This window comes from Mesoplodon bidens, assembly GCF_964165515.1.
Source record: "Mesoplodon bidens genome assembly, chromosome: 1".
Classification (NCBI taxonomy): domain Eukaryota; kingdom Metazoa; phylum Chordata; class Mammalia; order Artiodactyla; family Ziphiidae; genus Mesoplodon; species Mesoplodon bidens.
In genome coordinates, this window is record NC_138176.1 from 145682906 (window position 1) to 145696752 (window position 13847).

The 13847-nt window shown below is 34.9% G+C and overlaps 1 protein-coding gene across 4 annotated transcripts in view; it reads left to right on the plus strand.

Moving 5' to 3' along the window:
- Positions 1-13847, plus strand: part of ATP8A1 (ATPase phospholipid transporting 8A1) — a 235941-nt gene that overhangs the window by 175017 nt on the left and 47077 nt on the right. For all 4 annotated transcript variants that reach the window (XM_081225745.1, XM_081225744.1, XM_081225746.1 and 1 more), the window contains 2 exons: positions 7563-7746; positions 7830-7940. In XM_081225745.1, the coding sequence (XP_081081871.1) occupies positions 7563-7746; positions 7830-7940 (295 nt within the window). The remainder of the gene's footprint in view (positions 1-7562; positions 7747-7829; positions 7941-13847) is intronic.

Below are 13847 nucleotides of genomic sequence, written 5' to 3' on the forward strand. Positions count from 1 at the left end.
GAATACTAGTAATCTATCTCATATAGGGCTCTTCTGAGAATTGAACGAATTAAAACAAGTAAAGTGCTCAGAACATAGTGAACAAATAAGTGTTATATTAGCTGTTATTGTGAAGTGTGTCTCTTTTAGACACCATATTGCTGGATCTTTTTGTTTTAGTAATGCGAGAATCTGTGCCTTTTAATCAATGAATTTAACCCATTTATATTTATTATTATTGCCATGTTTGGCCTCATGTCTTCAATCTTATTTTGTGTTTTCCATTTATCATGCTTTTTGTTTCTTTTTTCTCCCCCTCCTTCCATTGGCTGAATCAGATTTTCTTCAGCTGGTTTGAAAGCTTTACAATCTATAACTATGCTGTGTCTGATTATTTCTAATTTTTGATAACCATATTTGTGCTTATTGTCTATATGTATTAGTATGTCTTCCCTTCCCTCCCCCTTCCTCATAAAGAGACAGGTACTGAAAGTATTAAAGTAATTTTATGCATGCATCCAGGAGCAGTCAGGTTACTTTCTTTGTAAGTGATCTACTTTTTCTTTCTAGAAGCTTTCAGAAATGTTTCTTAATCTTAGTTCAACCATAATGTTTCTAGTGGTAGATACCTCTATCTTACATTTCTTTTTGGTGCTGTATTAATACAGCCCTTTCAATCTAAGGATATATTTCTTTAATTCTGGAAAATTATTAACTATTCTTTTTCATTTTATTCTTTTTTATTCTCTTCTTGGACTCCCATTATATATGTGTAGTCACCTTTATTCCTTCATTTCATTTTTCTCATAATCTGTCCTTTAATCTCCTGATTTCTTTTGGGAAAATTTTTTTTTTGCACTATCAGGTTCTATCATTTTTACTACTCAATTTACTATTGGCTTCTTTATTTTAGCAGTTATATTTTTATATAACTTATTTTTGATTGGTTCTTCATTATAACTGCTTGTTGCAGTTTCGTGTTTCCAGTATCTTTCCATATCTTTCCAGGGTTTTTTTTCCCATACTTGTTTTAAATTCTTGTTCTATCTGGTTTTACAAGTTCTTCTTTCTTATAAGTTACTGTATTTCTTTTGTGCTCATGATCTTCTGTCTTATAAATATTCCCTGTGAGACTATTTTTCCCCATTTGCTCTAGTGGGCAGTAATGTTCCTTTTGAGGGAAAGCTGAAAGCTGGATCCTAACTTGAGGCAAATTTGGAGACAGGGTTCAGTCTGAGCTTAGTGAATCCCTGTTTTCTCCCAGTTCCTTTACCCAAGCACTGCTCTTGCTAGAGGCAGCCACATTGTGATGGAATTGCCTGAGTGAGGTAATATTCAAGGGTTCTCAGCACACCCATATTATTGGCACCTGTCCCTGTCTGGCTTCATGCCCTGAGGTGTACCAGAAAGCTCTGACTTTCCTCTTCCAAGGCATGAGGTGAGAATTTTCCTGAGGTTTTAAGCTTTAGAACATTGAGGATAATCCTGGAATTGGTGTGTTTTGTTTTTCAAGCACATTATTTTGTGGACTTTGAGTTTCGACAGGTTCCAAGCCTAAGCCAAAGTTCACAGTTGCAGTGAGAGAGGAGCCCCTTAGCTCCATCCAGCCTGGTCTCAACCCCCTCACACTGGTCAGCCTGGGTTTGCACAGGGTACCATGGAGAGCGAAAAGTAGAGCTGGAAAACTTCTCCCACCTTATTGTTCATCTATGGGCTCTGGCACACCACTCTTTCTCTCTATGCCATTTACCTTCTAATAGTCATCCATCATTTCCTGTTTCCCCAAAGGTTTATCACAGATTTTGTGTTAACTGATAATTGTGACCCTGAAATCTAGTGAACTCCTTTTTTAACTCATGGCATCTTCAGGGTTTTATTCCAATTTCTGTCAATAGTCTGTGCTGCCACTTTTTCCATCTTCTACTAGGTATTTCTGAGAGGAGGTTCCTTGGAGAAACCTATCCACATAGGAGAGAATTCAAAAAAAAAGGCAAGTGGGGGATGGAAGAAGGAAGGAAAGAAGGGCAAGTTGATTTTATTTAAGCCTAAAGAAGCTCCAGCCTTTCATTACCTACCCAGAGTCATGGGAAAGGGGAAGAAAATCAGTGCCCATGTGGTCCCGGAACAGATATGGTGAATGGGAAGAGATGGTGGCCATAGGTCTTACCACTCTGAGAGCCAGGTCACCATAGGGCAGAGCTTAAAGGGAGAAGCACTCAGCCTTCTTGAGCAGATGTGCTTCCTAGTTGGAAGCCCACCAGTCCTATCAAGTGAGACTCCCTAGACAAAAAGAGGTGGCTGGGCCTTGTCCCATGTTGGAGAAACTTCTGTCTCTCTCTACCACTCCTGTCTCCTTAAAGCAAGAGTCCATAGAGAAACCACTGTTATATAGGCTCTTAATATTTAACTTCTGGGACAGTAGCTCAATAAAAGTCCTTAAGTAATAACTCTTAGGGGCAGAAGGAGGGCTCTGAGATCTTCTACTCTCTTTTCCTTTCTTCTCCTTATATTCTTCCATAGAAATTTCATCACATAATAAAGGAATTGAATAAATGGAAATTTTGCAAGAAAAAGAAATTCATCTCATTATCCATGATGCTAAGATTACAACTCTTATTCATGTTTGACAGTTCACTGTTAGGAGGCAGTCTGCTGTGTATCTACAGTATAGAGGAACTATGTAAAGGATTATTGGATTCTTCAGGCTTTCTCAAATTGAAGGTTTGTGACAACCTGTGTTGTCAAATGATGGTTAGCATATTTTAGCAATAAAGTATTTTATTTAAGGTATGTGTATATGTATATATCTTTTGAGCAGTCCAAATTAATATTTTTAAGGCACTGCTACTATATTCTTTTTTAGTTCCTATTGCTTAGAGTAGTCTGCTATGTGTTGAGTACAGTGCTAGGTCCCAGATAATTAGATGGATGGATAGATGGGTAGATTGATTTTTTTTTTTTAATGAACAGTACCACTGTGGCAAACTGTTCTATGGTGTGAATACTATAATAAAGACTTCTTCTAGGGGGAGTTTTCTTTTTAGTGCCTTAAACGCACTAAAGGTCTGTTTACCAATTAATAGTTCAGGATGCCTATGCACACACACATACATGCATATTCAAACATACACTGTCAATGTGATCAGTCATTATTTAAAATATTATCTAAACCATTGAAACGGAAGTTTACCTATAACAACATAAATTCCACAAAAGAGAAGTTTTGCATCTAAAATGTATTGCAAAAGGAAATCTTTTTTAAAGATACTTTCCTTTTTTTGCCCTGTGGCAAGGTTATCTGTATTTTGTTTCTGTAGACTCAATTTCCCTGTATTATAAATTCCCCTTGATGCCTCTGACTTCACAGTATGTCAACAGATGTTGCTTTTGGAGACTAGGAAAACACTCACTCATCAGTCATTTGAATAACACAACTCTCTTACCTAGAAGTGGGTGAATGTTTCATTATGTACCCTATGCTAAGAATCATTTTTAGGATTTGCTATTTAAGTGGCTGTTTTCATTCCAGTAGTAAATTGATGGTGAGTTTCTGGAAGTGTTACAATATTTATGTAAATTTTGGTGCATGTAACACAGATTTTTTGCCATATTTAACTCCTCCTCAATTCAAAACTTTATAAATGAGCCTACAAATTTTAGTTCAAAGAAGAGTTAAGTAAGATCTCATAAATTTTTCTCTTAGGTTTTTCTCTCTTTTTGTAATTTCTTTATTAGTCAGCAGAACATGACTCAATGGGGAATAGACTGATATTCACAAAGAGAAAACTTGGGAAGTTTGTTGCAAAAGAAAGTAAAGCAGATGCCCCACTAAATGATCCTGACCTCTAAATAGTTAGCAAGAGCAGCCCTCAAGCTTCCTAAATACAGGGGCTCTATAAATACAGGGTCATTATACAAAGCACTTCAGGATAATTAAGAAATACTGTATTCTTCCATGTTCTTAATTTTTTTTCTAGATTTACTCTCCAAAAGCAACTTTATAGTAACTTTTAAGTTTGCAATATGTTTTTAAGTTAACATATTATCAGCCTAATTTTTAATGTATGTGTGAGATTTTTCTAGGTTATTAACCTAAAAACACAATACAGTAAGACAAATTATTGTACTTCTTTTAGCTACCTATAAAAAGTCCCTTAAAATATTCTTTATTATGCGACTTTGTATATACATGCACATATAATCCTTATCCATATTCCATTCAAAAAGGTGATTCATTTAGCTAATCCCATTTAAAGGGTGCAAAATGAGGCTCATATAAGATGGGCCACCCTACATACTTTCTAGCTTAAATGGTAAAAATTTCCAGTACTCCAACCTAATGTTCACAGGGCAGTGAGAGTTACTACATAGCAAGTAAGAAAAATAATGAATAACACGTGCAGAAACTGCAGCCAAGATAATATCTGAAAAGCATATTGCACTCAGTGTACTGCTAGGTTGTATCACAAAGGACCACCCTCTGTTTGTGGAGCCACAGGGAAGAAGACGACTTTATAGCAAATGCTGGATGTGTAGTCCTTTTCTGCAGAGGCTCTGACTTCTTCCAAAGAAGAAAGAGCAACAGTGGAAGAGAAGAGAACCGTGAATAATTTAAGTCCTGATGCAGACCCATGGGTGGTTAAAAAAAAAAAAATCTAGGGTAGAAAACAGCACTTTTATGATGTCCCTGAATTATGCATTGGATCACTATTGATATTTGTAAAAATTTAGGTTTTAGATACTCTCAACCATGGATGTGTGGTTCTTGATAGACATTTGAAAGAATTAACTTGTATGGTAAGGTTGTTCTAGACTCTTCTGGAAATTGTACAAATATAGAAGCAAGTTTACAAAAGTCAAGAAAGTAAACTGGGCTGGAAGGACATTCTTTAGTGCATGCCTGCACCTTTGCTTCCATGAGTCGACTTGGTGCTTACTGGGAACCTGGGGGTGTTTGTTCCTTAATCTGTTTATTCCTGTTGTACTTCTTAAAGTAGTCATCACTGAATTAAATGTTTCATAAGCCACCAAAAAATAATCTAACCAAAATTGTTGCTAGGAAAACCAGATATAATGTTCTAGAAAGACTTCTTGAGTTGCTGAAAAAAATTGCTGTTGAATCTAGGGATAAGATAACAGTAAACTGGGTGGAAGGCATCATTATATTTTAGTTTCCACTAAATGAAACAAACCATGGATTGTGCCTCATGAGTGAGGTTTCTGTAAGAAAAATATGCAGAATTTCAAACACAAACCCCTTTACAACGTGTGGTTCTTTGCCCTACATCACAAGCTTATACATTTATATTTTGAGTTAAATGTTTTAAGTATGTATATTTTATGAATTCTCACTTAAATCTGACATCTTTGTTTAGCAACCAACTACTATTTCAAACCCATCAGATACCAGGGCTTCTACTGTTTCTTGAATCTTCTTCCAACCCAGTTGTCTCCTTGTATCTTGATAATGGAAGCAGATACCCTTGCTCGTGGCAGTTGCAATGTAATTTTGGGAAGTTTCTCACTACATCATCATCTTTTAAAAAAAAAAAAAAAAAGCATTGTTCTTGCCTAGGGAATTCATACTCTGCTTTTAACACCTGAGTTAGCCACATCCATAGAGTTGGTAAAAATCCTCAGCCAATTTTAATTTGGGGGCATTGAAAATTGCAGTGTCAAGCAGAGAAAGCAGTAGTTGGTTGTAATAGCTGTGAAAAAAGAAAACAAAGTTTAATCCAGCTTTTTTCTGATGCTTCTTTAAATCATTAATATTAGCTCACCATGCAGAGATTTTATCCTTTATTACACATTCAGCTTATGAAAAAAAAACAAAATAAATACCAGTGTTTCCCATGATCCCATGGTTTGACTTCACAGTGTACTTACATTGTGAGCCTGTTAAGTTGTAAAGGGAATTGGATAAATGTTTTCAAATGCTTCTCTCTTTTCATGCCCATTTCCCATTTGCTTTTTAGATCATTTCTTGGTGAGAATTCTTTTTTGACATTTACTAAATGTCAGCTATAGTCCATGTTTAAAACATTGGCCTAGAGCCAGTGGGTTAACCAATTTATATTAGCCTGTTAAGAAAAATTAAATAAAATGTGAAAATGAAATGAAAATTCCTTTGAAGAAAAATGAGGGCTAACAGTGAAAAAGCCCATTAATGGCCTGATACATCCATTCTTTTGCTGTATTCACAGTTATGTCATTTTGTGCTGTTGTCATTTTGTGCTCTTGCTGTTCTTCCAAGGGAAGAATTAAAAATGATTCTTTCATATAGCAGCCATTTATTGAGTACCTACTCTGGATCAGCACTAGGAATACAAAGATGAGACTGGTTCAGTCTGCAAGCAACTCACAGTCTAACACAATGATTCTCAAACTCAGACCAGATCTGTTCTTGGCTGAAGGCTTTGAGAAGGGCAGCTGGACCTCCTGAAGGCACATATTTGTGCAGAACATCCACTGCTAGGAATTTTCCCTAAGGAAATAATCAGGGAAAATGTGCAAAGATGTATTGAGTGTTTCAGAGTCATGATCTTCATTTCTAAGTTGAATAATAAATGATTTACCAGATGTTCCAGCGGATACTTACTGTACTTAACTTTGATAAAGAATTTAGCTCTGGGTTATTTGCTCTTGTCCACTAACATTGTGTATATTAGTTGTTTCTCAGTAGTTCATTACTATCTTAATAGTTTACTGAGCCAGATCACTGTTCAGTTTTTCTTTCTTTCTCTCTAATCGCCAAGATAGCATGGATACTAGATTAAGTTAATCACGCAGATGCGTATTCTGTCATTGAACTCTTCTGAGTGTCACGGTGATTATTTCTCAAATTGCGTTTAAAAGTTTGTGATAAGTTGCTCCAAAGTTAATACCAAGTATGATTTTGGTATGGATGCTGGTGTTCTCTGTTCCTGGTCCACCTTTGTATAAAAGGTTACTTGATTCTACTTGGCCATTGTTAGTAGCTTCGGAAGAAAATTGAGGCACATGAGCTATGTAATCAAGCACTTTGTATTTACTTTGGTTGATTCACCAGGGTGGCTGAGAACAAGTTGAGAAGTTAGCTAATTCCCTACTGTTAATTTAAGTTGTTTTAAATGTATAGTATATCATCTAAGATCAGCTTATGGAGGCTCAAAACTTTTATTTTCAAGGTATAGGAGAACAGTTAGTGTTTGGACTACCATTCAACAGCCTTTCTGGCTTTCTTTTTCATTCAAAAGTGAAGAATTAGAAGTTCTGATATTATTTGTTAGGAAGTAATGGAATTTCTGAACTCAAATGTCATTTTTTAAAACAAATTTACGCACACATTCTGGTAAACTAGTACTTAATAAAGCATTGTAGCTTCTGTCACCTAGAGGTTTGCTTCCAATGGAAGCCTTTATTTTTCCCTTAAAGTGGCAAACCAGGCTAACAGAGAACTAAAACATTTGTAAACCTAAGACTTTTCCATGATGATCCTTTAGAGACCTATTCATTTGTCTCTTCTGCTGCTTTTATGCTTCAAGAAAATGACATCTTAAAATTCCTTTTTTCAAAAAACAATTAATAATTTGTCCTAATTTAAGGGTTTCTCCTCTTCAAAAATCTGAAGTTGTTGAGATGGTTAAGAAACAAGTTAAAGTCATAACACTTGCCATTGGTGATGGAGCAAATGACATCAGCATGATACAGACGGCACATGTTGGAGTTGGAATAAGTGGCAATGAAGGCCTTCAGGCAGCTAATTCTTCTGACTACTCCATAGCTCAGGTAAAGCATCATTTCTGTAAAACACACTGTCAGCTGACACTATGAAGAGGAAAATACTAATTTTTTTTCCATTCTTATTTTAGTTCAGATATTTGAAGAATTTGTTGTTGGTTCATGGTGCCTGGAACTATAACAGAGTCTCCAAGTGCATTTTGTACTGCTTCTACAAGAATATAGTTCTCTATATTATTGAGGTAATCCCAAGTTCAGTTTAAAAATCCTTGTCATTTGCATATATATTTGAAATTTTTTTGTGTGAAGACATTTCCTTATCATTTTAATTAATCCTTCATTTGCCCACTTTTTATAACTTCTAAATATGTTAAAACAAAAAGTTTGTCAGCCATGGAGAATAATGTTGAAATTGTGGCTAAAAACATTATATTGCTTTGGTAAGAAATGATGAATTACAATTGCTAACGAAGTAATGTGTTCAGCTTTTAAAAGACTACAAACTATGTAGCATTTTTTTTTCCTTGCGGTACGCGGGCCTCTCACTGTTGTGGCCTCTCCCGTTGCGGAGCACAGGCTCCGGACGCGCATGCTCAGCGGCCATGGCTCACGGGTCCAGCCGCTCTGCGGCATGTGGGATCCTCCCAGACCGGGGCACGAACCCGCGTCCCCTGCATCGGCAGGCGGACCCCAACCACTGCACCACCAGGGAAGCCCAGCATTTTTTTTATAAAGTTCAAAAACATACAAGAGAAGACAGTACACTGTTTAGGGATGTACACAAGCAAAACTGTGTTTAAAAAGAAAAGGAAGGGAATAATGGACATAAAACTGAAGCTATCAGTTCTACTAAGGGGTCTAATCAGGAAAAATACACAAGTAGTTTTGCTAATATTGGTCATCTTGTAGTTCTTATTATGTTTCAGACTTACATAATTATATACAAGTATTCTTGCTGTTTGGGTCTGTTTTGGTTTCTGAGTTTGGTAGGTAACAAGAGTCTAGATAATGAGGAATTTGTCTAAAAATTATCAGAATAATTCAGTTCCTGTGTCAAAGGAATTTCTATATTCCTTTTCATGTAGCAAATATAACATCATTTTTTAACATGAAAAGTTAACCTGGGTCAGGAATATCACTTTTAAAAGGATGCATTTTGTTCTGCAAACATTTTTGCAGCACCTGCTGGATGCCAGGCACCAGGCTTAGTTCACCAAGTACGAAGTAAATCAAGCAAGGTTCCTATCCTCCAGAAGCTTGCCAATAGAAATGTAAAACAAGCCATGTGTGTAATTTTACATTTTCTGGGAACCACATTAACAAGTAAAAATTAAAGCCCAAATTAATTTTAAATTATATTTCATTTAACTCGATATACTCAATAGTATTATTTCAACATGGAATCACTATAAAAATTATTAATGCAATATTTCACATTCTTTTCTTCATACTAAGTGTTCACAATCTGTTGTGTATTTTACACATTCAGTATATCTCAGTTTGGACTAATCACATTTCCAGTGTTCAAGAGCCACATGGCCAGTGGCTACCCCCCTGGATAGCACAGCACCAGTAGATGAATAAGTAAATTGAACACTCAGGATGTGATAAATAAGTTATTTATCTTTTTTTTTAACATATGACCATTTTATCATCAGAAGCTATATTTGTAATACTTAAACTCTAGGTGTTACCAGTTTCTTTCTCCTCTTGCAGCTTCACAAAGCATGACAATGAGCTCTCCATAGCTTGTTAAGAAAACCCTCCATCTTCCAGTCCTGTCAGAGGAACTGCCTACACCCTCATAAATCTGCCCTGGGGTCCCTTACAGATGTTTGTTTATGCCACCTTGCCCTCTACTCTTTTGACTGTTTCTACACATCTATCAGAAGAGACACAACCTAACCATATGCCATGTGGAAATAATATCCCATACTTCACACCACAGAAGTAACACCATAAACAAAACAATCAGTAGACTCCACATTTCCCCTGTTGATACATTAGTTGGGAACTGCTGTATATTTGCTTCAGCTGTTCTTTATGCTTCTGTCTGAATATTTATCTCCTTAGCAAAATGTTGATTGAGCATAGTTCTTATTATGAGTCAGACTAATAAAAATAAAACTTAGTTTTGAAGTGTGCAGGCAGTTTTATTTATTGGTCACTAAAAATCTATAATTAGGTTGCAACCCATTAGATAAAATAAACACTTTAAATACTTGGAATCATAAATAAGATAATCTGTGAATTTACTTATTGTTCATTACTGCTGAATTTGGCCTGGAATAGTCTGTGTTTTGAAGCAAAATGCACTTCCAAAATAGCTTATGAGATCATACAAAATATTCTTTTTGTTTATATAAATTTGTGATTATTTTCTAATATAATTATTTGTAATTCCCAGTCCCCCCTATAGTCCTAACTTTTCTAGTTATATTTTCTTCTCATCCCAAAACATTGACATTCAAAAGAATATCAACTTATACAGTTTATTTACATATACTCTTGAAGGTACGAGGAGTTTAAAGCCACTGGCAGCAACAAATCTGCTTACAAAATATTAATTTTGTAAAAAGAAATAAGAGTACTCAACTTGCCACTTCTTAAATCTATTTGACAATCAACAATGAAGTGGTCAAAATTATGTCTAATGGGAGAAATAAAATATATTAAACTCAAATGAAAAACTAAATCTGCATGCTCTGTTTCAAATCCAGAGTTATGTGATTTGTGGTTGATTAGCCTTAAATTTTACTAGGCTTTGAATTTAAAGCCTCTTTGAGAGATATTTAACACTGATCAGATTCTATACATGTTGAAAGGGATAAGCCCCAAACTTTACTGGAAATCTCATTCTTAAGTTATTTTTCTTTTAAGAGTTTATGGAAATGTATTTTGAATATAATTCAACTATCTTGGAAATGAACTGACCTCTTAAATCAATTCCCAGATACCCAACTTTTGCCAGCTAAAACAAGTTCTGCAGATGTTAATGGCTCATGTCAATACTGTGAATGAATAGACAGAAAACACATCATTGAATGTCTCTAGTGAGGACAACTGCCAGTCTCGAATCTCCCCTTTCAGTTTTTTGTGCTGTTCAGGCGTGGGAGCAGAATACTCACTGACTATTTGTAAGCTGCTGTTTAATATGCAGAAATGCTCAATCGGGGAAATGTCTGTGAAGTTTTAACTGCCACGCCTCTACTAGGACATGGAAGTTAGAAAATAATACCGGGACAGGAAGGTCTGAAGTTTCCTTGCTATTAAAGGACTGGTATGGAATGCTATGGGTTTTATAGATTATCTGCAAAAACTGCTTTTGCCATTGCCATACTGCCAGGAATGTCACTATCTAGCTACTCCATTGCCATAAATTACAGTCAAACAAATAAATACAGATTTGGCAGGTGGCAGTATAAAGCACTTGCTTATGGTGGCCGCCCAGCAGCAACCCTAAGTGTTCATTGAAATTACTGACATTTTCTAAAGAGATTTTTTTTCAATTTCTCTGAAACATCTGACTCCTTCCTAACAAAATAAGACCTTTTCTTTCAAATAATCAGTCACATCCAGGTTTTCCAGTAAGATTCCAAAGCAATGTAGCGTTTCTAATTTCCAGAAGCTTTGATTAAAGTCAATGAGGTGATACTTTCCCAGCAAGTTGTGCTGGGATATGGATTTCCTGTGACTTTAAGTAATTTAGATACCTCCCCAGAGGGGCTGATGTTTTCTTTCTGCATCCATGATTTTGTTGAGTCAAAGGAGGGACTTTTATGTGTTTATAGTAATTTAGGTGTTGTTTTATTAAGTATGGGATGCATTTCTAATATATCTTTTAACTACAAATCTCAGACTAACTTGAAATCAGCCTTCTGGTAGACTGTTTCACTGTTAAAAAACCTCTTTTCCTTTAAAATATGTAAACTTCAATGCCAAAATATTTGTATGAAGATGTGTACTATATTGGAAAGATCAATTCCTATCTAGTCATTTCTTTTTTAAAAAAAGAAATTAGAATATTAACTTTCTAAAGTGCAGGAAGTGTATTTCTAGAAACATGTTCACATACCTTTCAGTAGGAAAAATGAAATGGTAAAAATGTGTTGATAGCTTTCCACTTAAAAATGTCTGCATTTCTCTCATAAAGCCTTTAAGTGGTGCATTTTAAAATAAACTTGGACTATGAGCATGCTAGTTTATTTGCAGGTTATTTTGAACTGGAAACGTTATGTAAATATCCATTGATTTGAGGGAGATTCCTAAATTTCAAGCTCATAGTGGTGTTTTAATCAGCACCGAAAGTTACGTACAAAGAGGCCAGGAGGCCATTCACATTTACAAATGTTTATTAACGCACACATTTATTAACATAAATTTCTCCTATTATGCAGTATTGATGATTACAAATGCATTTATAACTATAAGCTTTGAGCCAAATCATGTCCATTAAAGGAATTCAGTATGCATGCAGCTTTGGCTTTCTTCAGACCAATGAAGATTAGACTGTATCTTCTTAGACTACTAAGGCCATAACTGAAAGTTTATGTTTAAAAATTCTTTATATTACCATCATACCCTAAGAAATCTGAATACCACAATAGATCACAGTCGCCTTCAGGGAGAACATTACCATCACCCAGAGCATCACAAATATGTATTTACATAATCCACATCTCAAAAAGGCCAAGTGTGAAAACACAATAGATAGTGTTGAAGTCTGTCTTGTCAATTTGTGTCTACTTAATGCTTTAAAAAAAAAAAAAAAAAAAAAGTTTAAAGTCAGCAGCACCCCAAGGAATAAATTTAACTTCATGTGAAGATGCTAAGTTGTTTTAAAGTTTGCATGCAGCAGTGAATGATCTGGCTCCTAGCAGAGGGCACACGTTCAAATTTTTTCTGTAAATATATGTAGCAAAGCAAGTAAGAATTTCAGATTTACCTCCAATTTCTATGCTTTTGTTCTTTTTGTTGTTAATGTGTGTTACAAGCCTAACACAATTTGGACTTATTTTTCATGTGCTATTGCTACTTTGTTCTCTTTTCCATCTCATGAAGCCCACATTGGTTTTTATATATGCTCAGTCATTCCTTTCCACTATAAAAAGGAAAAAGATCAATGTTGGTACAGAAACTGTTCATAGGGAGGCCAACCTGGGTACATATTGATAAATGGTGAATTTGTAGCAATTCATGCTTCCATAATGAGGTTAAATGAAACGTGAAGTGTAGCAAAGTGCCTGCAACTCCAATTCAAAAATTCACTTGATCGGCATGTCCAGATTGCTGTCCCCTAACTGGTTTTCGGTTGTTGTTATGTTTTGGCTTTGTGTTTGTGTTTATATAATCTCATTGTTGGACCAGACGTTTTACTCTTCCAGATTAATGTGATTTTTAATTACATTTTATGTCTGCTTTTTAAAAAAATAATTCAGGGATTATTGATTTACTGATATTCACTTTAATTTTCCATTTGTCTTAAACATGCTGGAGAGTTTCCCTATATTGCCCCTTAATTTTGTAGCCAAAGTTAAGCTTTCTGTTTTTAAGAGAACTGCAAAATGTATAAGAACATGTTGCTCTATTAAAGATTTGTTTTTAATGAAAGCATAAATTTAAGCTACAAAATATTTTTATATAAAGAAGCACATTTATTATATTAAAAAATATGTTTTTAATGTATAAATTCAAATTTTGCATTCTGATGGCTATAATTATCAAGAACCATAAAAAAAAGTTATGTTCTTTGACCCATTAATTCTACTTCTAAGAATTCATCCTAAAAGGAAAAAGAAAAAAGGACATGAGGAAATTTTGGAGGTGATAGATATGTCTGTTACCTTAGGTGATGGTTTCATGCATGCATGCATGCATATGTCCAAACTCACCAAATTGTATACATTAAATGTATGTCATTTTTGTATGTCAATTATACCTCAATAAAGCTATTTTTATTAAAAAATAATCATCCTAAGAAATAGAGATGTTTAGGATTTCTGTACAAGAATATTCAGTTCAGAATTATGTATAATAGCAAAAACCGGAAGCAAGCTAAATATCCAAAAATAGTTATAGCCACACTGTAGGGGATATATGTCCATTAACATCATTTTAAAGGACATGTAACAACTTAAGAAAAATGTGTA